This window comes from Anolis carolinensis, chromosome 2 (genome assembly GCF_035594765.1).
Source record: "Anolis carolinensis isolate JA03-04 chromosome 2, rAnoCar3.1.pri, whole genome shotgun sequence".
Lineage (NCBI taxonomy): Eukaryota > Metazoa > Chordata > Lepidosauria > Squamata > Dactyloidae > Anolis > Anolis carolinensis.
Genome location: NC_085842.1, coordinates 216,053,886 through 216,080,309, shown reverse-complemented (window position 1 = coordinate 216,080,309; position 26,424 = coordinate 216,053,886). Strand labels below are relative to the sequence as shown.

Below are 26,424 nucleotides of genomic sequence, written 5' to 3'. Positions count from 1 at the left end.
GGCTCGAGAGGGGCTGAAGGAAAGGACAAGATGCACAGTTGTTGGTACTGTATATCTCTAGCCATCCACCCAAGCTCAGGCGTGAGGCAATGAGAATGTCCTCGCGAAGGGATCAGAGCGTCCTCGCGGGCCAATGAGAAGAAGTCTTGGCGGGCCGCCAGGTGTGCGGCGGGCGCGAGGGAAGTAGTCGCGCGCTCGTCTCCGCTGTAGCGCGCGCCTTGTTGTGGTGGGAGGGGGCGAGGAAGGCGAGGGGGCGTTGCTGGAGAGCTCCCGCCGCCCACAGCCAGGATAAGCAGCCGCTTTCCTTCCCTCAGAGTCTGGCCACTCACTGCTTCGCCGCCGCGACTTGGCTCGCGCTGAGGGAAGACAGCAGGAGCCACGCGAAGAAGGAACACGCGGTTCAGAGCCGGGTCAGCGGACGGAGTGAGTGGGCACGCCAGATAACCGGCGCCGCATTCCTGGGAGGCGGCGGCAAGTCCTTTTGTGGCGCTGCCAGGAGGAAGAGAGAGAACCGAGCGAGAGAAGCGTTCGCCATGGGGGTGCCCTTCCCCAGAGAGCAGGGTCCCTTCGGCGCCCTCTGGAAGCGGATGAGCCGCGGATGGAAACCCCAGGAGAGACCAACACCGGGCGCCCGGCGCGGCCTCGACGAGATGCACCTGTCGCAGCAGAAGAGGTAAAGAAAGGGCGCCCTTGCCCTGCGCGCGCGTCCCCGAAAGTATCTCTTGAATCCTCTACTTCAATTGAAGAACTGGCTGGGGGCCCTTCCACACAGCCACCTAACCCAGACTGGGTTGTTGTGTGTTTTCCAGGCTGTATGGCCATGTTCCAGAAGTATTCTCTCCTGACGTTCCGCCCACATCTATGGCAGGCATCCCAAGACATTCCTCACAACCTCTGAGGATGCCTGCCATAGATGTGGGTGAATCGTCAGGAGAGAATACTTCTGGAACATGGCCATACAGCCCGGAAAACACACAACAACCCTGTGATTCTAGCCATGAAATCCTTCGACAACACATAACCCAGTCTATCAAGGCAGGAAATCCCACAATGTCTGCGTTGAATAATAATAATAATAATAAAACTTTATTTATACCCCGCCACCATCTCCCCATGGGGACTCGGGGCGGCTCACAATGTTACAAAAGTAACAGCGCAAATACATTAACAATATCCACAGTTAAAACACAAGATGATAAAACAGAAGTTAAAACAAAGGTTTATACAACAGTAATAATATCAAACCACCACCAATGCAATTCAGTCAACTTCAAAGGTGGGGCGGGGGGCTTCCACACAACTGAATAAAATCCCACATTATCTACTTTGAACTGGAATATATGGCAGTGTGGACTGAAATCACTTAGTTCAAAACAGATATTGTGGGATTTTCTGCCTTGGTATTCTGGGTTATATGGCTGTGTAGAAGGGCCCTGGGTTATCTGAGCCCACACTGCCATATATTCCAGTTCAAAGCAGATAATGTGGGATATTATTCAGCTGTGTGGAAGGGCCCAAGGTTGTCTGGGGGCCCTTCCACACAGCCCTCTATACGAGGATTTCTGTTTATTACAGAATTTATTTATTTATTTATCATGTCAGAAGTGAACCAAGGGTACAAGTTGTAATGTATTTGAAAACACAAACAAAGTTAAAAAGAAACTTGGCATTATAAGAAATGTCCTTTGACCAGAAGCTGACCGCTTGGGGCTTTTCCACACAGCCCTATATCCCAAAATATCAAGGCAAAAAACCCCACATTATCTGAGCGTGGACTCAGATAACCCAGTTCAAAGCAGTTACTGTGAGATTTTCTGCCTTCATATTCTGGGATATAGGACTGTGTGGAAGGGTCCTTTGAATGCCTCTGTGTTGCTATAAGGTCCCCCACTGTGCATGTGGCAGGGCTCAGGCTGCATTGCATTAAGTGGTATCTGGTTTGCTCTTCTCCACACTTGCATGTCGTGGACTCCACTTTGTAGCCCCATTTCTTAAGGTTGGCTCTGCATCTCATGGTGTCAGAGCGCAGTCTGTTCAGCACCTTCCAAGTTGCCCAGTCTTCTGTGTGCCCAGGAGGGAGTCTCTTATCAGGCAAGCCACTGATTGAGGTTCTGGGTTTTAGTTTATTATCCCAGATGATGATGATGATGATGATGATGATGATGATGATGATGATATACTTTATTTGTATACTGCGCTATCTTTCTGAAGAGACTCAGGCCAGTTTCGAACATATAGGCAAACATTCAATTGCTGGAACAAAAACCATTCAGACAATACATCAAAGAACACATTCAACAATATAACGCAACCTAAATTAACTTAACAGACAAAATAACAAAAACTGCAAACATCATAAAAAAGCCAAAATCATGTTAAAATAAAAATAACAATATTAAAAGCCCATGTGATTGTAGCTCCATCAGTAGAGGTTCAGCAAACCAATGGGCAGACTTTGGCAGTGTGGACTCATATAATCCAGTTTAAAGCAGAAGGGGATCAGATCCTGGGGTATAGGGCCTTCCTGGAAGGGCCCTGAGGCTGGCCCCTTCCACACAGCTGAATAAAATCCCACATTTTCTGCTTTGAATTGGAATATACAACAGTGTGGACGCTGGGCTTTTCCACAGAGCCATATAACTCAGAATATCAAGGCAGATAATCTACAGTATTTGCTTAGAACTTGATTATCTGAGTCTACACTGCCAGATAATCCAGTTCAAAACAGATCATCTGAATTTAATACAGCTATCTAGAAGGGGCCAAAGTTGGGAAACCAGGCTTTTTACAATCTGAAGCAATGCAATCTGAACCTGCACAACCCTCTCAGGGCCCTTCCACACAGCCATGTAACCCAGAATATCAAGGCAGATAATCCACAATATCTGCTTTGAACTGGGTTATCTGAGCCCACACTACCATTTAATCCAGTTCAATGTGGATTAGATACTGTTGTGTGGAAGGGACCTCAGGCTGGATCTACATTGCCTTATATCCCAGGAACTGATCCCAGATTATCTGACCGTGTAGACTCATGTAATCCAGTTCAAAGCAGACAATCTGGGATCAAATCCTTGGATATAGGGCAGTGTAAAAGTAGTCTTCATCCTGATTTTGGATCCTTTGCCATGTCTGTTTCTCATGTGCCTTTGGATGCATGCTCCCTAACCCTGGAAGTGTTTTTCTAGGGAAAAACGAGACTTTGGGGGCAATGGGTTGCTATGAGTTTTTCAGACTGTATGGCCACATTCCAGAAGCATTCTCGCCTGACATTTTGCCTGTATCTGTGGCTGGCATCTTCAGAGGTTCTGTGACGGCATCTTTAGCGATGCCAGCCACAAATGCAAACAAACCGCTAGGAGATAATGCTACTGGAACATGGCCATACAGCCCAAAAAACACACAGCAACCCAGTGTTGTCCAACTATGAAAGCCTTTGACAACACTTTTGGGGGCAATATTCAGCAGGCATTTTCCCGGCTTTGCCTTGGAAGTGGCTTTCGTTTCCTCCAGGGTTCCTGTTTCCCGTCTCTTGTTTGTATTGGGAAATGTGCATCACTATGTAACAAAATTTGAAAAAGAAAATCTGTTCCTGGTTTGAAAGTGTTCTTTCCTGTTTGCTTGTGTGGTATTTACTTTGAAAGTAGTTGTTATGCTCCAGAAACTTCATTTTTGTGGTTAAAGCAAACTATGTTGAGTTGGTCGAAACTCATTGAGATATTCATTGAAAAACTATCACAAAATGTGCTGAAGGATGTTCCACCAAAACAAAACATTTTGCAGTTTAATAAACATTTCCCATGTTTTTACAATAGAACCAACTAAAAATGACATTTATAACCCAGGAACAAAAATTATGTTACATTGTGTTATTTATTATTATGCTGTATAAATATGTGTTTATTTTATAATGTACCATGGATTGTAAGGTGCACCTTCAGCTTTGAAGGAGTGCATTTCAAAAATGGATTTGCTATTGAACGTGATGCAAGGCAACCACGAAAGGGCTGGTGGGAAGCCATGTCCTTCTATCTTGTCTTCCCATCAGCCTTTTCCTATCTTGTTCGTAATTTGGGGATTGCCTGTACTTTGAATGTAGGCAAGGCATGGCATGCTCTGATACCTATCTATTCAGAAATTATTCCCTTAAGGGACTTATTCTCAGATGAATGTGTATCTTGTTCTTTGGGTTGTTTAGAGCGCTAGTTCAGACAATTGTATTGGATATGGATAGACCACATCAGCACTAGTTTCTTAGATGTGTTTGTCATTCTTTCTTATGGGTGAGCAAATGAAGACATGTGTTCTGTATCTCAACAACTAGAGTTGATAGGTGCCATTTTCTGGAATCAGCAGGTCAGATATACCCAGAAACAGAGCTAACATCTGAGACATCAAAATGTGTTATATAACGCTACCCAGCATAAATCCCACTGAACCCATTAGGATTTATGCACAAATATTTATATATATGGAGTTTGTTTCCAAAAATTACCAGAAATGAAAAATGAGTTATAGGTGGCAATACATAATTGACACAGAGTAGGATATTATGCACAGATCAAAACTATACATTTGCATCCAATCAGTTTGATACAGAACTTGGAAATTGCATTTTATATCTAAAGAATCCATATTCTCAGCACTTTCCCCCCTAATTCATGTAAAATTTGTTCAGATTGATTTGGTACCTTTTGGAAACATGCTCCATATAATGTCAGAGGAAGAAACAGGCTATGCTATCTTGCCTAAGAATGTCTTCTGAAATTTATGGGGTTGCCATGAGTTGAGAGGCAACTTGAAGTATCTCTCTACACACACATATGACTGTTGTCATATGTATATATGTATACAAATGTTTGTATGTGTTTATATAGAACATGTTAATATATATGTAAGGGGAAACACATGCATATTTTTCCCTTACACAAACAATTTGTCTACAAAGTTGCATTGCTTCTCAGCTGTCTCCATTCTGGCTTATTATCCCTCCTCTCCTGCCCCAGAGAAAAAAAAGCATTTCACAGATTATACCTTCAGACATTCCTCAGATGTAAAGACAACTGCTCAAGTACATGTAATACAATCAGTCCTCCCACCAATAGTGCCTGGGGTTCTTTGCTTCTTGTATCTGTGTATTTATTTATTTATTGTACAATAACCTGTTCTGCACTTGCTGAAACAAGGTGTGTTCAGACATAACCGTTACCCTTTAAAACTTAACAATTGGAGAATGTATGATCTTACAAGGGATATGACTGTCCTTACTGTAGCAAAGCTGTCTCCATCTTAAATACATTTTACTATCAGGATAAGAAGTTATAGCTTGTGGGGAGAAAGCAGTAGCTTGGCTCCCTGATTGTCTATATGTGCTCATGTACACAGAAGCACTCATATTGGGATAGGTATGCTGGTGCTTTTATGGAGCTGGGAAAGAGGGCTGCAGTCTGGAAAATATCAGCTTTAGCAATCTTAGGTTTTAGAAATGCACCCCCTCAATTCTCTCCAAAAGGTAAATGTAATTTATTTAGCAGCGGGTATCTGAAAACAGGTTGGTTAATAGGGATAGCTGCAATATGACTTCCTCAACAGTTTGTTTGTTCATTTCAATAGAAAAGGTGACTCCGTCATGAATATCTGTTTTATTCCCTTTCTAATTGGTTACCAACCCCTTCATATTAAATATTAAAGATATTAAAGTTCGCAGGAATTATTCACAACAGTGTTTTTTGTGAACCAGAATATCCAAATGGCTCCTACCATATGGAAACAAAGAACACATGGTCAAATATGTGCTGGATGCACAGATCTACATACTGTTGTTGCTTTGATAGAAAAATGCTATTATGCAAGATATTAACTCTCTGTCATCTTCAGTAATCAGTTTGAGCCCTCTAGGCCAGAGGTCCTCAAACTTTTAAAGCAGAGGGCCGGTCCACAATCCTTCAGACTGTTGAGGGGCCGAATTATCATTTGGGGAAAAAATACGAACAAATTCCGATGCACACTGCACATGTCTTATTTGTAAAGCAAAACAACAACAACAACAATGAAAGAACAATACAATATTTTAAAATGAAAACAATTGTAACCAACATAAACCTATCAGGATTTCAATGGGAAGTGTGGACCTGCTTCTGGCCAATGAGATAGTCAAGTGAATTAGGATTGTTGTTGTTGTTGTTGTGTGCCTTCAAGTCATTTCAGACTTCGGGCGAGCCTAAGTCTAAAATTATTTATTTCTTCATTTACTACATTTATTTATTACATTTATATCCTGCCCTTCTCACCCCGAAGGGGACTGAGAGCAGCTGTATGTACATACAATATATTATATTATTAGCATAGCACAATATTAGCATTATATATTATTATATTGAACTATACCACTATACTGTAATATTATATGTAATATATATCATATAATTAATATTATTATATGGTATTATTAGTATTATATTGTATAACATAATAATATTATTATCAATATTATATGTATATACAATATATTATATCATTTAAAATGATATAAAAATATTATATTATAAAACTGAGGGCGGGGGCCAGGTAAATGACCTTGGAGGGCCACATCCGGCCCCCGGGCCTTAGTTTGGGGACCCCTGCTCTAGGCAATAGATAGTTAAAGGCACACATGATGAAATGTATGTCTGTTTCTAAACGAATATGCATCAAAGAATTGGACAGTCACTCATTTAACGGTACCCACAATATTGTGCCTGAGGTGGTTAACAATACAACTGACTCTGGACCAGTTTTTCCACCTTCCTAATGTATTTAAATAAATCAACGCATCCATGTTTCTGTTTTGTAGAGTGATGTTTGCTTCATGGGAAAGGATATGATGCACTTGTCACTGGTATTTCCAGAGTTGTGCAAAAGGTGAAAAGATGCTGGATCTGTCCTGAATTCCTGGAAGGTTTTGAATGATGGTAAAGGCTGTCTGTGAGGAAATTATGAACAGCCCATGTTTTTAATGTGAGAATATTTCTGCATATGATACTAAAATTATCTTAAATTAATTTTCAAAGTATAAACACAGCTGTATATTGACATACATTGAGGTGTTCACAGCGTAAAGGGAGATGCACAGATTTGATCAATTATGGGACAGTGCCCAGTGGCTTGAGCTCTGTGCCATTTGGAGGCTATTTCTTCTTAGATATCAAAGTGTCCTTGATTGGTTTTATCTACAGGCAATACATAAGGTGATTTAATCCTTCTCTCTTATTTGATTTGTATTGTTGGACAGAACGATGGGAAACATGTTTTTGAAGTGAATGTGCATCTAGTGTAGATTTTACACTCACGATATATAAATGAATTCAAGCAAAAATCTGGTTATTATTCACTTATGAATGCACACTACGAATAACATTTAAAAAGGGATGCATGAAACAATGTACTTAGTGTCACCTATGTGACATAGCAGCTGGAAAAGATACAACCAAGAAATGTTTGACTGTCATAGAAACATTCACGTTAGCTCTTTCTCCTTACAGTTTAGTGTTTCTCATAGATTGTGATCTGTGAAAATTGCTCTTTGGAATGGGACATATTTGCAATATGTAATACTAGTCACATAGGATCCTGATAAGTGTTCTAAGCCCAACACATGCATGCACACACTCACACTTTTTATTCAAACTTATTTTTTATACTTCAGATGAGAAAGTGTGAGTATGTACGCGCATGTGTTTCATGCATTTGCAACAGTGACATATTTTGTGGCATAAATCACAAGCAAAATGGAAATAAACAGTGTGATTATGTAGAAGCTCTAGGAAATTTGAAGGAATTCCTCAAAGCTATTACTTCATCCAAGTTGCTGTAGAGAGAAATCCAAAGATTTTCCTCAAATTGTCATATTTGCAGATGATACTTTATTAGCATCTTCATTAATGTATGATATCAGTTCTCTTTGCATACAGAAAAATGATATCTTTTGAAGTTCTGTACTTCTTCAGAAGATTACTAGTATGTGATTTTCAGAATAATTTTATAGAGTTTTATATTAACTTAAATAAATACATTCTGCCCATGTTTCCAACCCCTTTTCTCAGGCACCTTCCACACAGCTGAAATAAAATCCCATATTTTCTGCTTTGAACTGGAATATGTGGCAGTGTAGACTCAGATAACCCAGTTCTAAGCAGATATTGTGGAATTTTCTGCCTTGATGTTCTGGGTTATATGACTGTGTGGAAGGGTCCTCAGAAGTTATTCATACTGAGTCTTATACTGTGGCCCCCCGACTGTGGAATTCATTGCCCACTGAGATTAGGCAAGCCCCCACCTTGTTAGCCTTTAAGAAAGATCTAAAAACATGGCTTTTCCGATGTGCCTTTGGGGAGTAAATGTAATATATTGCTCTGGCCATTCCCCTTGGTTTTTATCCTTTAGACTGCTCCACCATTTTATTTCCCTGTTTCCCCCTATTCCTATGTCTCTCTCTCCCGAGTTTTTAATTAAGTGTTCATGTGGCCCGCCCTGTTTTTTACTGTTTTCTCTGATTTGTGCTGTAATGTATATGATTATTTTTGCACTGTTATATTGTGTTATGATATGTTGTTTTATTTTGTTATATTGTATGGTGTCTGGGCATGGCCCCATGTAAGCCGCCCCGAGTCCCCGTTGGGGAGATGGTGGCGGGGTATAAATAAAGTTTTATTATTATTATTATTATTATCTCTGATGTTTATTGATGATCACTAAATAAATAGGATATGTCCCCAGGACTGCATGCAACTCCACAAAACAGTTTTAGTTGTTCCAGGCCCTCCATCTCCAGCTTCCCTGGACTATTTTCTGTCAGAAAGAATAAAAACAGTGAATTATCTTAGAAAATTAAAGCAGTATTGCCTCCCTTATTGTTTAACATTTTAAAAACTGTTGTTCCAAAGCAGGAGTGGATGTCTGGCCATTCTTATCTTTCCCAAAAAATCTGCTTTTGAATCCATCAAAGTTTTCTAGCACAACTTTAGACTAATGTTCTGTTTCTCAAGGAAAACACTGCCTGTAAATATCAAGCTAGCAGGTGATGAGAAATTTTATCAATCTGAACTTTTGCCTCCTGTGCTATTTTTATGTTTTCAAAGATTTTGAAAAATGATAGATGTTTTGTTTTGTTTTTTAAAAAAGGGTTAATTCCACCTGTAGTTTGAAGTGATTTTATCACACACACACACACACACACCCTTATGGCACTTTAGGATTCCACCATTTTGTCCTGCTGCATGTAAAGCCCATGTCAAACACATGGAGCAAATTAAATTAAAATTATATTAAACTTCATTGCATAGCTTGGCACCGTCACATATATGTACAAAAGTTTTGGGTGTATATGATCCTTCTCTTTAGTCTTGCCTATATCTATACTTTTCTATTTGAAGTGTTTACAAAGTAATTAACTTGAAGAAACCCATGCTTCTTGTAAGTACAGAATCAACTGTTTTATGCTGTAAACCTGGGTCAGCATGGGAGTTTACAAAGAGATTAGGGAGAACCTTTTATCTATAATCCAGTGAGTTCAGTTGGTCCTCAGACAATAATAATTTGAAGTTGATAATAACTGGTGGCTGCACAAGGAATTGGGTTTACAACTGGGTGACAAGTCAGGCATTTATCTTGCATTATCATCTATATTTATTTATGTAAGTATTTAAACTCCACTTTTTAGTCACAAAGGCTGTCAGAGTGGCTTGCAAATGTTAGTTTGACAGTTCCCTTCCTTCAGGCTTGCAATATGTATGCAAAAACTGAGGGAAATAATTATATTGTTCAGTGGATAGCATTAGGTAAAGGTAAAGGTTTCTCCTGACGTTAAGTCCAGTCATGACCAACTCTGGGGGTTGGTACTCATCTCCATTTCTAAGCCGAAGAGCCGGCATTGTCCATAGACATCTCCAGGTCATGTGGCTGGCATGACTGCATGGAGCACCGTTACCTTCCCTCCGGAGCGGTACCTATTGATTTACTCACATTTGCATGTTTTCGAACTGCTAGGTTAGCAGGAGCTGGTGCTAACAGTGGGCGCTCACTCTGCTCCCGGGATTTGAACTTGGGACCTTTTGGTCCACAAGTTCAGCAGCTCAGCGCTTTAACACACTGTGCCACCAGGGGCCCTGTGAATAGCATTATACATTTTGTAATGAGGAGACAATTTGAAATCCCATCATACTCACAAATACATTGGTTGGCACCAAGCAAGTATTTCAGTTTCTACGGTAGCTTTATCCCCATTCTCAGTGCTCCTCTTAGATTATTGTAATAAGATGCAAGTCAAGTGCTGTTTGGAAAACCCTCTGTTCCTGAAAGCAAATAACATTCAGGTCAAGGTTGTATAGCAGAAGTGGGATACAACCTTGAACCTGAATTTCTACAAATAGTTTTTTCCCATGAATGTCAGCAGTCATAATAGGTGATTGCCAGCAATGTTTTCAGAACCGCAACAACAAGAAAAACTAGACATTACTCAACTTCAACTGTATCCAAATTCAGTACTACACTGTGCAGTGTTCTTCCATGCCCCTGTTAATTGCAAGTAATGTGAAATAGGGAAATGGGCAACATCATGTCGCCAGGCTTCAGGATAAGTGCTGCTACTTCCTACGTATTTAAGGCTGGTTCTACACTGCCATATAAAGTTCAGATTATCTGCTTTGAACTGGATTATAAAGCAGTATAGACTCGTATAATCTAGCTCAAAGACAATAATGTGGATTATCTGCTTTGATAATCTAGATTATATGGCAGTGTGGAAGGGGCCTCATATAACCCAGTTCAAAGCAGATAATGTGGATTATCTGCTTTAATAATTTGGATTATATGGCAGCGTAGAAGGGGCCTAAAAGGACATCAGTAATGTGGTTTGCTATTTCTAGTCTCAAATAACTCAGAGATCTAAATTGTTGGGTATCATTTTATTCATTACCACCACCCTGCTGCCCCTGAGGCATGATGGGTAAAACAATAACTGAGGCCCCTTGTACACTGCCAGATAAAATCTAGATTATTTGTTTTGAACTGGATTATCTAGACTCATATAATCCAGTTCAAGCAAATAATGTGGATTTATCTCCTTTGATAATCTGGATTATGTGGCAGTGTAGAAGGAGCCCCAGTTTCAGTAACAATCTCTTGCATCAGCCTGGAAAACTCCTTATGATTTAGGTTGGAGATTTCCCTTGGAGAAGAGAAGAATTCTTGCATCAAACAGGAACTGTAATTAGTAACTCATCAATACAATTACTTTTAGGTTTTATGGCCATGTTAATTGTTGACCTATTTGCTTTCTTTTGAAGTACCTGCAGGACAATTGTCAGTGTGCCACCTGAGATATCAGGGTTTCCTCTAAACTGCAAATTCTGGATATTTAGGATCCTGATCAGGCCTGCAAAACAAGTTGCTAGAGAGGAATAGTCCATGTAAGAAAGAAAGCTAGAGGCAATTCATATCCGATTCGTAGCTCATGTTACAGTATTTAGTGGTTCCAACCCATAGCCTGATCCTAACAATATTTTTTTGATTGATCCTTCTTTTAGACAAACAGGACAAACATACTCTTTTTCTCTGCTATACTGCAGGTGGATGATAGAATACTTGCCCCTCAAAAAGCTTAAGGGGCATCCACGCTGCACAATTACTGCAGTTTCCAGAGGCAAGCTATTATACAGTATTTAGTAAAGACATAGTGTAAAGGACTAATAACGTCTAAGGTTCTTTCAGGCAGGGGGAATCTTTTTATCCCACCGCTGCCACCAATTTGTAAAAGAGGGTAGCGTAGAAGACCCAATTAATAACGAATAGATGTCCCAAATAATAAAAGATAACTGCCACCGATTAGTGGAAATGCAGCCACCACTGTGTGGAGAGACACTTTAGATTATAAAAGTGCTCAACCACCCAATCGCTCAGAGGAAGCCTTTTACTTTATTCGGTGTTAAAATGGTAGCGCAATTGTGCTGAGGGAGTCTATAGACAACAGAGGCTTTGATGTAAAAAAACAATATCAAGTTTATTCAGGCACAAGCTTAGTGGTTACAAAAGATGTTTCACTTAGAGCTATTCTTATTAACAGTTACAATACTAGAATGAGATGAATCAAACTCTCTAAAGTATCACTTCTTTTACTTAAAGTAGTTAAAATTTCTTCCTCTGCTCCTTTTAAACTGTTACTTCAATGGATCTCTGTGAGTCCAGCTAGGATTGGTTCCCAAAGTCTGAACCTTGGACTATCCAGTGACTTCAAACCACAGTCACCCCTGTGATATAATATCACAGATTCTCTGTGCCTTTCCAGGACACAGACTACATTAAATAAGTCACCAAATTTATTTGAAACCGACTCAAAATGAACAATTGAGTCTCCTTGATCCCATCAACCTGGAATCAATCTTCCCTGTGCCTCATCAGAGCACAGACTAAGGCTTCACTTTTAAAAACCTCTTCACTTCTCCTCGCCTCAGCAGATGCTCCGCCCACATCTCCATGGCAACTGTCTCAGAGGAGAGCCACTAAATGGCTGCTACCGTCTCACACCTACCCAACAAAACCACAAGCACATAGTTAAACACAACAAACATGAATACAAAACTCATACTTCATTACACATAGGAAATAGTGTATGATTTGTTGTTATCAAATAATTTCCAATTTATGGCAACTCTTATCATTGAGTTTCTTTGGCAAGATTTATTCAGACGGGGTTTCCGTTTGCTCTCATTTGAGGATGAGAAAATATGACCTACCCAAAGTGTGAAATCAACACATGTCATGGTTTGTAAACTCCAATTCTTATTTACCCCATTAAAACCCTTTCTCTTATTCAGCTCATTATCACATCCTTTCTTAACGTTGCAAAATTTCCATGTGGATCCTAGGAAATGTCCCATTTTACTGGGAAAACTTCAGGGGGACCTTTAATGCTGGAGGAGGTCCATGAACTCCATTTAGCTCCAGAGCTGTTTCTGAGGCCTAGTTTCCCCGCCTCCAGAAACCAATCCTTGATAGACTAGGAGGCCTTCCACACATCCATATAATCCAGAATATCAAGGCAGATAAACCACAATATCTGTTTTGAACTGGATTATCTGTCAAATAATGCAGTTCAAAGCACATAATTTGAATTATCTGCATTGATATTCTAGATTATATAACAGTGTAGAAGAGCCCTAGTTTTGGGTAAAGAATCAGCAGAGTTCATTTAATGTGTTGTCGAAGGCTTTCATGGCCGGAATCACAGGGTTGGTGTGTGTTTTTCGGGCTGTATGTACTTTTGGAACATGGCCCTACAGCCCGAAAAACACATAACAACCCAGAGTTCATTTAATTAGCAATTTATTTAATAATTTCAATGATGACATTGCAACTTAAGTCAATTGCTACAGTTTAAATTTATTTTAACTTCCCCTTATTGTTAGAAAGCTATGTCATTGATAAATTCAGTTTATCCATACCTCACAACCTCTGAGGATGCCTGCCATAGATGTGGGCGAAACGTCAGGAGAGAATGCTTCTGGAACATGGCCACACAGCCCGAAAGACATACAACAACCCCGATAAATTCAGTTGTTTCCTGTGTCTGATTAGACCTAGAAGTCTAGTTCTGGGCCAGTTGACTGTCTCCTAGAATCCTGCCCTCAGGCTTTGAAAAATTAAAGAGACTAGCGTTTTTGATTTAACATTCAGTTAGGAGCTAAGATTCATTACCTTTCTTTTTTGTGAAAAACAATACAAGGAACCTCATCATACATATTCCCCCTAGCCCGTACACCCACTCTTCTTCCCCCATCACATGGGGGCATCAGGGCAAAGTGCATTGGCTCCCTGCCCTTCGTCACTTTGGCCATCAATGGGGTGGGGCCACAGCCTGCGTCATGGAATGGCGCTCTGCAGGCCCTGTCCCCAAGGAGGAAGAGGGGGCCAAAAGCCCCTTGAGTGATGAGGTAGTAGGCTCTGTTTCCTGGACCTCAGCAAACACAACAGTCCTGCTTGTGGTACCAACTTCTCCACTGGGGAGAGAAAAATTGATGAGATTGCATGTAATATTTCTATCTGGATCTGTCTCCAAGTTGGAGATCAGACTGGAAACTGAGTCTGTGCTGCATGCTTGTGACGTCAAGAGTCTTTGTTTTCTCGTTTTGTTTTCCTGAACTAGGTTACCTAACTTGCATTTGGAGAAAAGTGATTTTGATTGCTTTAGGAATTGTCCTACTGTATACAATAAATTCCTGGGTTATGGTCATTTATATCTGTATAATGATGTCAAAGAGTTTCTCTGGGCAGGTGCCAGGAAGTTAAACAAGGTGATAGTTAGCTCTGTTTTGTTTGCTCAGCACGTTGTATTTTCTCAGTTTGAAGCAGTCATGAATGTGGAACTTCCATTGGTTCTTGCCATGTCTCTTGGGAATTATCATAATGCTTTGCTCTATTAATATGGGACTCTGATTTTTTGAAACTGAGACAGTATCTCATCTTTTGAAATTGTTATTTTGTATCTTGACAGTATATATTTCAAAATAAGAAAAAAATGTGTGTATGGCTAACTACTTATGGTGACCCCATGAATTTCATGAGGTTTTGTGAGCAAGGGATACTCAAAGGGGGTGGGGGATTGCCAGATCCTTCCTATGAAATATTGCGCAAAATATATATTTGTGACCTCCCATCAAAGTTCTAACAAGGGCTGACCCTACTTACCTGGTTATATTTGGTGCCTTTAAGATATTTTTATCAGTATGTTTATATTTGTTTGAAAGGAAGTGCTTTGCTGTGGAACCATAATACATGGTAGTTTCCAGAGAGGTATGAGAAACATGAGATGAACTGAATTTCATGGGGTTTTCATAGGCAAAAAATACAGAGAGGTGGTTTTACCACTTCCTTTCTATAAAATATAGGCGGTGGGATCTGATATTCATTGGCTGTCTCTCATGCAATGAATCATCATAGAACTCAGTTTCCATCATCAAATTTTATGAGATCTATGGTGTAGTTAGAAACAAAATATTGTAAAAGATTAGAGCTTTACAATAATGAGTTGTCGAATGCAGCTCTGCAAATAAAAACCTTCCATGAAACAAAAAGATTAGACAATTGTGTTAATTATGAATCCATATTGCTCTTCCCTGGAAAATGAGAAGCTTTATTTGGGTCAAGGACTAATAAACATAATAATTGAGGCTTTTTGCACAATTGATGAGATCCAAATCCATCTAAAAGTACAGTAGAGTCTCACTTATCCAACATTCTGGATTATCCAACACATTTTTGTAGTCAATGTTTTCAATATATCGTGATATTTTGGTGCTAAATTCATAAATACAGTAATTACTACATAGCATTACTGCGTATTGAACTACTTTTTCTGTCAAATTTATTGTATAACATGATGTTTTGGTGCTTCATTTGTAAAATCATAACCTAATTTGATGTTTAATAGGCTTTTCCTTAATGCCTCCTTATTATCCAACATATTCGCTTATCCAACATTTTGCCGGCCCATTTATGTTGGATAAGTGAGACTCTACTGTATTAGTTACTAGTCTAATATTTCATTTTCTACCAAGGTATCTAGTAAACTTCCCATCAAATACTAGTCATCTTGGTAATACATAATAAATACATTTTATTGATTAGCCCTTAGACCATATCACCATACCGAACCAAACAACAAAGTCTGATACAATTTAATCAAACTCTATGTAGTAAGTTAAATAAGACACTTATATTAATGTTGAATGTTAGTTTGGACCAACCATTCAGACTTTTAAATCCAAGGGTTACCAAACTGTGTTTCAGGAAACAGTTCAGTTGTGAATATTGAGACTATAAAGGTGTCAATTCATTTTATGGTATACGTTTGTGGAAACTGTTTTCCAAATTGAAGCACTTACGTCATAAAATTATGGCACCTATATCAATTTGGTGATAGAGCTACATTTCTTTTCATTTCTGTTTACCCATCATTATTGTAAGTATAGCCTACAAATTCACAGAATTTAGCCCAAGTCTGCAAAATTTTAAAGGGAAAATCAAATTAAAATTTAATTAAAATTAAAGTCAAAACCAATATAATTCCCTTGTCATACTTTTTTATTGAGAGTTTCCTACACCTAAACCAAGTTCAGTAATATAGAATGCTACTTCTGAAAAGCAAACACTAATTATGTAATTTTGTTGGTTTTATTATCTCTGACACTGTAAGTCTTTATAGTAGCATATTCATCAAATTCTGGAAATTGGAGAAGGTTTTATATGCTAGTATTTGTTTTGTTGTTTCTTTGCTTTGTCAAGAAATTTTACTTCTATGTAAATCCTTAGTTTGACCTTGATTTTTGTTGACCTAGTTAAAGGAATTACATGCTAGAGCGTCACCTACAATATCAATGATTGCACATGATGGGCAATGATGGTTATTAAAATCCACTTGACATCCTGGAACGGCAAAGCTTAGGAGTGTTTCCAGAGATAGCTAGGTGTAACACCTAAGAGTGGGAAGCCATGAACTAGGGCTTCATCTACACAGCCACATAATCCAAATCAGAATGTAGATTAAAGAAATATAGTTCCACTCCAGAGAGCCTCTGCAGGCACCCTAAATCCATCCAACATAACATTTTTTTTCTTACCCTGTTTGGAGAAATGTGCTGAAATGCCTCAACCCATTGGATAAGAATCAGCAATGGAGCTCATCATCCAATTCAAAAACAAAAAACAGAATTCGTTTCCTAGGAGCAGGAGTGGGGGGAAGTTTGTTTACTTTTCTGATAATGTCATAACTGGTTCCTTTATTCATATTTTCCAATGGTGGCGCGGTTTACACTAGCGCTGTCAGAGTTTTGCTCTGCAGCATCCATACACTGATCACCTGCAGCACATTTTATCACTGATTTTGGACTTTCTCCTGACTTTTTAACACATACTTTCTGTGTGGATTGTCATTGTAAAATGCATCAAAAGTGTGCATTTCTTAGCTACCCCCTCCCCCTCCGCCCTTATAATCCACATTAATTTGGATTTTACAGCATGTATAAATGGGGGTTAGAAAATCTCCCTGAAGTTAAAAGGTGCAAGTTCTTATTCCACATCTAGTGTGCACAGGATTGCAACCCAGCTCTAGAAGGGATTTGAGCTACTGGCTGAGGACAAAACAACATAGTTTATTACAGTTTTTGCTGAAAAGGATTAAATTAGATACATTACCTTTCTGATCTGTCTCTATGCTGCCCTCATGTGGTTTCAGTAAACATTGCAAAAGGTAATCATGCATCTTCAGTTACCAGCTGGAGCCCCCCGGTGGTGCAATAGGTTAAACCCTTGTGCTGGCAGGACTGCTGACCTAAAGGTCGGCAATTCAAATCCGGAGAGGGGGGAGGCGGGGTGAGCTCCCGTCTGTCTGCTCCAGTTTCCCATCCAGGGACATGAGAGAAGCCTCCCACAGGATGGTAAAACATTAAACATCCGGATATCCCCTGGGTAACATCCTTGCAGACAGCCAATTTTCTCATACCAGAAGTGACTTGCCGTTTCTCAAAAAAATGTTACCAGTTAGTTTGGCTTGCTTATTTTCTGTTTTGCTCAGTTCTCTCAGATTCAAGATTCTGACAAATATTTCAGGATCATATTACCCATTATCATAATTTTTCTTCCATTCGCATAAGGAAAATGTGGCATACATGGCATTTTGACTCTCTTCACAAGCTGCAGAAAAGTAAATGTGAATAATTACATCATTTTGTTTCATTTGGGTTGCTTACAGAATCTGGGAGTCTCCACTACTTCTGGCTGCTAAAGAAAACGATGTCCAAGCCATCAGGAAACTGACCATGGATGGGTCCTGTGATCTTTTTCAGAGAGGTATTCACCCCCTCCTTGCTTTCCAAGTTAACAAATGGAGTCCATGCTTTGCTGAGGAGAGAATCACAATAAGTATGACAAGGGTGGATTGATTCAAATATCTTTTTTCTCATCAAAATTATTCTTGTCATCCATCCACAGTTTTAAATTTAAATGGGCAGACATATGAAGACACAAAATTGCTACCTCCATTATGCCAGCATTGCTAGAAATCCAGTTCATTCTTAGCTGACCATTTATTTTGTTTCCTCTACTCTTTGTAGGAGCTGTTGGTGAGACAGCCCTTCACATAGCCGCCCTCTATAATAATGAAAATGCTGCTGAAGCTCTTTTGGAGGTTGCTCCAGAACTCATCAATGAGAAGATGACATCCGAACTCTATGAAGGTAATTGTTATTGAGCTAGAAATTTAAAATTAATATCCATAGTCTGGAATGGTGTTATCAGAGGTTTTTCCTTTTGATATTTCATAGCTGATTAAAGGTAACCAGCTTTCCACAAATCTGGTAATTGTCTTCCTTTTTTTTTTGCCTGGCATAATTTAGTTGTAATATATCAGTATAATCCTTTTTTTTTCTTTTCAGATTTCTCCAGTTTCCCAGTTTTCTGGCATATAGCATTCTAGACGCATACATAAGACATCTTTTCTCCCACAGGTCCCTCGTATCTAAGGGAAAATAAATTGTGAAAGTGAATAAATTGAGGAATACCAAATTAAGTTTGTCTTCCCTTGGACACTGAAACTTTGGACAGCTGGCTTATCTGAAAACACTTGGAGTCAAAGGGAATCTCCTTGTGACTCTTTGTCTCCATAAATGTTGCAATATTGAGTTTCCCACGTTTTTAAATATCTGAATGTGGAGGCATGGAAAGGGGTTGATACCTGTCAGCAAGCTAATTACCTTGTATTGTGGTTTCCTTCGTAAGATGTATCTATGCTACAAATTTATAGTAGTTTCATGCTAGTTTATCTTCACTGGCTTCCTCCTAGAGAATTCTACTAATTGCAATTTGGAAGGTCCTAACTGCATTTCCTCCTCCACAGAATTTGCATGATGCTAATTAGGAAATCATATTAAACCACTTTAACTTTGCTAGGCTGATATGATAGACACACGGATTCTTTATGCCATATACCCATGAACAGTGATGGAAGTTAGGTAAATGCCTGGGTCAAACTATATATGACATTAGCCACAATGTTTAATATTATGATTGGCATTTTATACCCTATTTTTACAGACAGGGAACCTAATCGTTTGATTCTGCAATAAGAGAGGGAGCAGGTAGACATTTTTTTAGACATTTCTATCACAATTTTCAAACTGAAAATCTCCAGTGATGTTACCATCAGCTTCGGAATTACACATCAACTTTAGGATGATTTTCAGTGAGAAGATAATGTGGGAGGAAATGTCTGAAAAGTTGTTCTCCCATCCCCTAGTCCAGAACCCCCATTGGCGCAATGGGTTAAACACTTGTGCCAGCAGGACTGCTGACCAATAGGTCAATGGCTCAAATCCAGGGAGAGTGGATGAGCTCCCTCTGTCAGTTCCAGGTCCCCATGCGGGGACATAAGAGCAGTCTCCCACAAGGATGTAAAACATCAAACATCCGGGCATCCCCTGGGCAACGTCCTTGCAGACAGCCAATTCTCTCACACCAGAAGCGACTTGCAGATTATCAAGTCGCTCCTGTCACGAAAAAAAAAAATATCCTAGCCCCAGTCCACATTAGAGCTATGCAACACTGTGTTTTTTTAATCCCTAATAGTATTAAGAGATGTGGTAAATGTCATGTCTGCTTTTACTCTCTGCCTTGGCTTTGCCTTTTTTTCTGAACTGTCTGCATGTTTGTATTTCTCATTAAAGAAAGTTTCCAGATTGTGAAACATGTAGCCAGAATTTCTTTTAAAATCTTTGGTAAATCTGTAAACACATCATAGTGCAAAATATGTGAAACATGTCTAACATGAGTCTTCAATGGTGAATCCCTTTGTTTTGTGTTCTTCACATGTGAATTGCAGGGCAAACCGCTATGCACATTGCAGCAGCCAATCAAAATGTAAACCTGGTGAAGTGCCTTCTCAAGAAAGGGGCTCATATCTCCACTCCCCGAGCGACAGGACTCTTCTTCAGGCGCAGCACCCAAAGCCTCTTCTACTTTGGTATGATCTCATCTGCAGCTCCAGGAGACAGGGTTACTTCTGGCAGCTGAAAAATATACAGTTTTAGGGACTGCTCCCCATGTTCCAAAACAACCTTTCCACTGTTTACATCAGTATCTTTCTCACAGCAGGTGTGTTTCTCTAAAAATTAATTTGGTGTTGCAACTGGAGTTCTTTATTCATAACTGGATGTCCTAAGGAAGTCAATCAGTGCCTCACTCTTCATAACTAAGTTATCATTTAGCACTAAGCATTATTGTGCTTAATATTCTGCCTTTACTTTTCATTACTTTAATTTACTCTAAGCTTACTCTTACTATGGGTTTGAATATTGGTGACCATCTTGTGGCAACCTGGGTCTCAATTTGCTGATGACTCATCAGCTTCTACCACAGAGTACTGCGGCTTCAGGAATTGAGGAGTATTGGTCTCTCTAGGAGGTGTCAGGAGGCAGTAGTGGTTGCATAGATGATAATTCAGCCTCTCAAATACAGCATGCCTGATCCTGAACACACTCAGTCATGTTTGATTTTAGAAAGTAAGCAATTGTTAGTATTTGGATGGGAGACCACTAGAGAGTACTAGAGATGTCCAGATAGTTTAGGTAAAGGTTTTCCCCTGACATTTAGTCCAGTCGTGTCCGACTCTGGGGGTTGGTGCTCATCTCCATTTCTAAGTTGAGGAGCCGGCGTTGTCCGTAGACACCTCCAAGGTCATGCGGCCAGCATGACTTCATGGAGCACCGTTATCTTCCCGCTGAAGCAGTACCTATTCATCTACTTATATTTGCATGTTTTCGAACTGCTAGGTTGGCAGAAGCTGGGGCTAACAGCGGGCGCTCATTCCGCTCCCCGGATTCCAACCTGCGTCCTTTCAGTCAGCAGTTCAGCACTTTAATACACCGGGTGCTCCCCGGTCCAGATAGTGTTAGGAAAAAATCCTGAATGATCTCAAGCCAGGTAATCTAGCTGTGTGGGGCTAGGTAAAAAGGTAAAAGTTTTCCCCTGACGTTAAGTCCAGTCGTGACCGACTCTGGGGGTTGGTGCTCATCTCCATTTCTAAGCCGAAGAGCCGGCGTTGTCCGTAGACACCTCCAGAGTCATGTGGCCGGCATGACTGCATGGCTGTGTGGGGCTAGGTGGATCACAAATCTGACTCGATATTAGGCAACCTTCCGTGTTTCTTTAAGTTTCTGAGTAGTTAGCACTAGAAAGTGAAGAGCATGATATAAACTAGATGCATTGGCTTGCCTTGTATTGGAATTGAAAGCTTTTCCTATGCTGTTAAGTCTGTGATGGCTATTTCAAACAGGCAGATGATCACTTGACAAAAGGAGCCAGGCTGCCAACTGTACCAAGTAAATAAATCTCATCTGACAAATACATAAATAAGTAGATGTATAAAAACATTAGACTAACTGAGACTTGATCATACTCAGCATGACCTAAGTCAGTCATCCATCCATTAGGCCATTACTTTTTAAAAACATGTTTTTTACTTTTACGATGAGTCCTAATTACCAAGCTTTGGTGAAATCACTTCTTTCCAGTGTTGGGGCCCCTTTCTAATCCTCTTTATTCCTCCTCAGGGGAACATGTTTTATCCTTTGCAGCCTGTGCTGGAAGTGAGGAAATTGTCCGTCTCTTAATAGAAAATGGCGCTGATATCAGGGCACAAGATTCCCTAGGTAAGAGAAATGCAGGCAGAAGGAGAATATTATTTTGAGACTTCTTTAACAGCAGAAAGCAAATCATGGTTGTCATCACTAAAACTGAACAAATGGGTTTTGATTATATCCGTTAGGTGCTTTTATCAGTTTAGATGTATCATTTTGCTTTTATCAGTTTAGATTTCCCCTGGACTGTTTATAGTGGAAGGCAATGACAAGCTATTCCTCAGGCAATTTTTTTTATATAATGTTTATTTATTTTCATTCATTCAAATATACATACATTGCAAGTGTTTGTTGCATACAGTGCAATACTTTCATCTATTAGTCTTTCATAATCATTTCTCAGACAATATATTTTCAATAAGGGGTCACAGGCTTCTATTTGTATAGTACATATAAAAATATTATAAGTTCCAAATTTATATCCGTTTCCTCCTTGCCTTCAGTCTATTTGCTTCCTCTATGTACATTTTTAGATTAATTTTACATTGAAATGTTGGATCATTGGTTGCCATTCATTAACAAAGTTCTCTAAAGGTTCTCCTCTTAAGTGCATTGTTATTTTGTCCATCCTCAGCAACTCTATAATATATTGTTCCAGTTCTGCTAAGGGAGGTACCTCTGAGGTTTTCCAATATCTAGCGTATACTATCCGTTTCTCGGGCAATTTTGAGGTGAAAGATATTTAACTGTGACATATCTTTCTGTAGCCCTATCACAAGCAAAGTATACCTATGCAAGGGAGGAGTCTGCATTAATGTTTTTTCAATATAAGATGTTGACTTCAAACTAATGTGTTTAAACTGACCTTTTTGTTGATTGAAATCGACCAAATAGATCTGGGGAAAGCTTACCTGAAATTCACATAATATGATTTCTCACTTTCCCATTATGCTGCTCACTGAATGTGGTTCTTCCATTGTTTCATTCTCAGGTAATACCATACTTCACATCCTGGTCCTTCAGCCCAACAGGATTTTTGCGTGCCACATGTACAACCTGCTACTTTCCTATGACAGACATGAGGGGGGGCTTGGGCCTATGGACTCAATTACAAACAACGAGGGCCTCACACCATTCAAACTAGCTGGTATTGAGGGCAACACTGTGGTAAGCATATGTCCAGTTATTTTTTTAATAGATGAAACAAAGGGAGTTCAGAAACAATTTATTTTGATGCTGTATTCTGTTTTCCTTTTAGGAGACTCCAAGGGACTTATGTGGGAGTTGCTTGGCAGCCTCACAACTAAGGCCTAATATGTCATGTGTCTTATGTTGACAACCCGTAGTTTGTTATTATGTGTATGAGCAGACTCAAGCTTTGGGTTTGTACTTTTCCATGTGTGGGGGAAATATTAAAACTTTAATTCACCATTCATTTTCTGCTTAATGTGGATTATTGCAAACCACAATTGGAAGTGTAGTGGAAATCCCAAAGCTTATAAAGTCACCAAACACTTTACATTACTAGATTGACTATTGTTGTTTTATATCTGCAGCTATAGCCGTATTTTATTGGTTTTAACTAAGGAGTTTTATGGACTGAGATATTTATATTGGCTGTTATTGTTTTATGTTATTGTTTCTGCAATTTTTGTATTTTGTATGTTGCACCTTTGAGTGCTTTGTAAACCACCCTGTAGGAGATGGTGGTGATGTATAAACAAAGTTTTATTATTATTATTATTATTATTATTATTATTATTATTATTATTATTTATTCCTGCTCAAGTAAGTAATAAATCATGGTTTGCTGATAAGTCTGAATGTAGTCTGAGGCTTGTTCAGCTTGTTGAGACTTCTTCTCTTTCAACAGTGCAATCAAACCATGCCCTTTCATAGTAGTTTCTGGTTTAATGAGTTATTACTTTTTCGCTCATGTTAAACAACATTGATTTTATTAGAGGTCTGACACAGTCTTGAACAAAGCTCTTTCTATAATAATCAAAATAAACTGTTTCATAAGAGAACAAAATGGATCCATGTCAGTTGTAGTGATCTTAAACAAGAACCTGTCAGAGTGTCTCTTAGATTTAAGATATTATGACAAGGTATTGTCTGAACCAACAGAGTCAGATTCATAGGTGAGCACACCTTGATGAAACAACAGGACATAAATTTAACAAAGAAATACTCACAGCAAACAGGCTGCTTAGATTGATGTCCAGGCCCTAATATCAGGGCTTTGTAGGCCACGGTGAACTAGTACTGGTCTGTGGAAGTCGGGTGATACTTGATGCAGCTTGGCTGGTTCCAGACCATTTAGCCAGGTTTGTGGGACAAACAGAGCATCAATGTGCTGAGAAGTAAAAGGTATAGTTCCCTCCGGGATGAGAAGAGCGGGGTATAAATATAGTAAATAAATAAATATCCCCAATTCTCTCTTCAGCCCAAAATACCTTACAGAAATTATCAAGAAGCATATATTAAAATCGGATTTCTAGAAGTATAGAAACTGATTTTAATGTGTGCAGTTTTAAAGCAGTACATTGTGCAGGAAAGCCCAGAAAAAGAGTTCAAACAGAGTAGACACTACCCACATTTAGAACACTGAACCTATATTTGTAAAGCCAACACAAGTGTCACAGCGACATGTGGACTGATTATTTAACTGATCTCTTGAAAGAAATACTTTGGATTTTCTATTTTACCTATTCCGTTCATGTAACTTGCAAGGATAATTTAGAAAGTAGGGTGGGTGGGGAGAAGAAATCATCTGATAATACAGAATGTTACAGATCCATTCTAAATGCTGCTTTGTTGTCTTGGCCTCTGGTCAAGTATGATTGTGTCAATAGATGTACAGAGAAGTTTAGGGAATCTTCTGTTTGTAGCACTCCTCCTTGCAAGGGTAGAACTCTGCATTGCCCATCTAGAAGTAGTGAATCCCGTTTTACAACAGGATACAGGATGATGAAGAAAATAAAATGAGTAATTTTGAGAACCTCAGACAGATGGCTATGTATAAGATTAATAAGATTCTGAGTGATAATAGAATAGCTGGTGAAACCAAGGGAAATGATTACATGCTTGATCATACTGAGGTATAAATATTCAATAGTATTCCTGTACCTTCATATTACGTAAAGAGAAGTGAAGGGTGGGGGTTCATGGGTGGGAATGGGGTGGTGGGGGAAAATACTTGTATTTTGATTTTGGAATATCAAAGGTTATATGTTTCTATGTGTGTATATACATATACATACATACATATATATTCCACAATAAAAGGGGGAAAAGAAGAAGAAAATAGAAGTAGAGAATAACCCTCATTCTCACACCCATATCAAAAGGAATATTCTGCAGTGAAGTATCTAAGATCCAGAAGATTCCTAGTGGCATAAACTTTGAATGCTTGGACCCTAGAACCCAATGCCTTTTGAACTATTCTGTCCTCCTTTTGAAGTCAGTCTATAGATTTTCAGCCAAATTCCAATAAAACCTTCCGCCTCTAGTTCAGCATCAAGTCAATGTAGATTTTTGGAACATTGTCACCATCTTCAATAGATTCTGAACATGACATGACTAATCTTTAAGTCTCTTTCCTTTCCAGATGTTCCAGCACCTCATGCAGAAACGAAGGCACAGGCTGTGGTCCTTTGGGCCTATTACCACTGTTTTCTATGACCTCACAGAAATTGATTCCTGGGGTGAAGAGCAACCTTTTCTAGAGCTTGTTGTCTCAACCAAGAAAAGAGAGGTACTATATGCTTACTTGGTTTACTTTGATGTGGTTTTTAAAAATAGTTCCAACAAAATTCAGGGTTTTTTAGGCAAAAAAACCCCTCCCTTCATCTGCGAAGAACTTCCATGTACCTTAAGAACAACAGATGTATTCTAGACATTTGGGCAAATATTTGTGTAACCAGTTTCTGTGGGAAGAGGTTTTGACTTTCTGCCTGTAGTAGTTTGTACCCCATGGCTTTCAGCATTCAGTCAAAAAGGAAGGGAGCTGTATTCTAGGGCTTTACAAATCTTCTGAAAGCATAAGCTAGTGGGTTGGGTGAATGGGAAGAAAGGCAGTGTATTACTCCCATGTAAACATGAACATTCTATTTAACTATTACGGGTATAATCCACTTCAATTGGTATAACTGAAGTGGATCTGCACAGTGGAATCTTTTGTCTCTTAAAATCCCAGTGAAAGCATTCATACTTTCCTGCTGTTGACCTTATCACCAGCTGATACAGTGTTTTGCTCCAGTGCTTTACATTCACATTATAATGTTAGGAAGGGACACAAACAGCAACAATAGTATGCAGTGATTACTAGATTGTGATCCAAAAGTCAAGCTGGAGTAAATGTTTTCTGGAGAAGACCAAAAACAGCATGTTAGATTTGGCTTCTAAACCTGAAAACAAAATAGCAATGTCTTTTAGAATGCATGTCCTTAAAACGACCATTTGAAAAATAAATAGATACTGTGAAGAGTTCTTAAAATCAGCTGCTCTCCATTCTGACAAATGAAATGAATTTCACCAATAGTTGTCTTCACCAGACTATTGTGATGACTCATGGGCCATGTAGTCCTGTTCCTAGTACTTTTGAGGCAGATGAAGAGGAAAACTTGGGTTTCCCACCGTTTCTGCCAGAATTGGAGCCCTTGCACCTGCAAGATGTTTGCCCACAAGAAGACAGCCAAACAAGCCTTGAGCAGAAATCTCCCCCATTTTCTCGCCGGGTTTATTGTAATCAAGATAGAAGCGC

At 39.3% G+C, this 26,424-nt stretch overlaps 1 protein-coding gene across 1 annotated transcript in view; it reads left to right on the top strand.

Moving 5' to 3' along the window:
- The first annotated feature begins 290 nt into the window (after window positions 1-290).
- LOC100566826 (transient receptor potential cation channel subfamily V member 6) overlaps window positions 291-26,424 on the top strand; it is a 43,719-nt gene continuing 17,585 nt past the window's right edge. Inside the window, exons 1-7 of the mRNA XM_003226556.4 lie at window positions 291-673; window positions 17,780-17,877; window positions 18,141-18,263; window positions 19,904-20,044; window positions 21,633-21,731; window positions 22,651-22,826; window positions 25,270-25,416. Of these exons, the coding sequence (XP_003226604.2) occupies window positions 534-673; window positions 17,780-17,877; window positions 18,141-18,263; window positions 19,904-20,044; window positions 21,633-21,731; window positions 22,651-22,826; window positions 25,270-25,416 (924 nt within the window). The 5' untranslated portion in view covers window positions 291-533. The remainder of the gene's footprint in view (window positions 674-17,779; window positions 17,878-18,140; window positions 18,264-19,903; window positions 20,045-21,632; window positions 21,732-22,650; window positions 22,827-25,269; window positions 25,417-26,424) is intronic.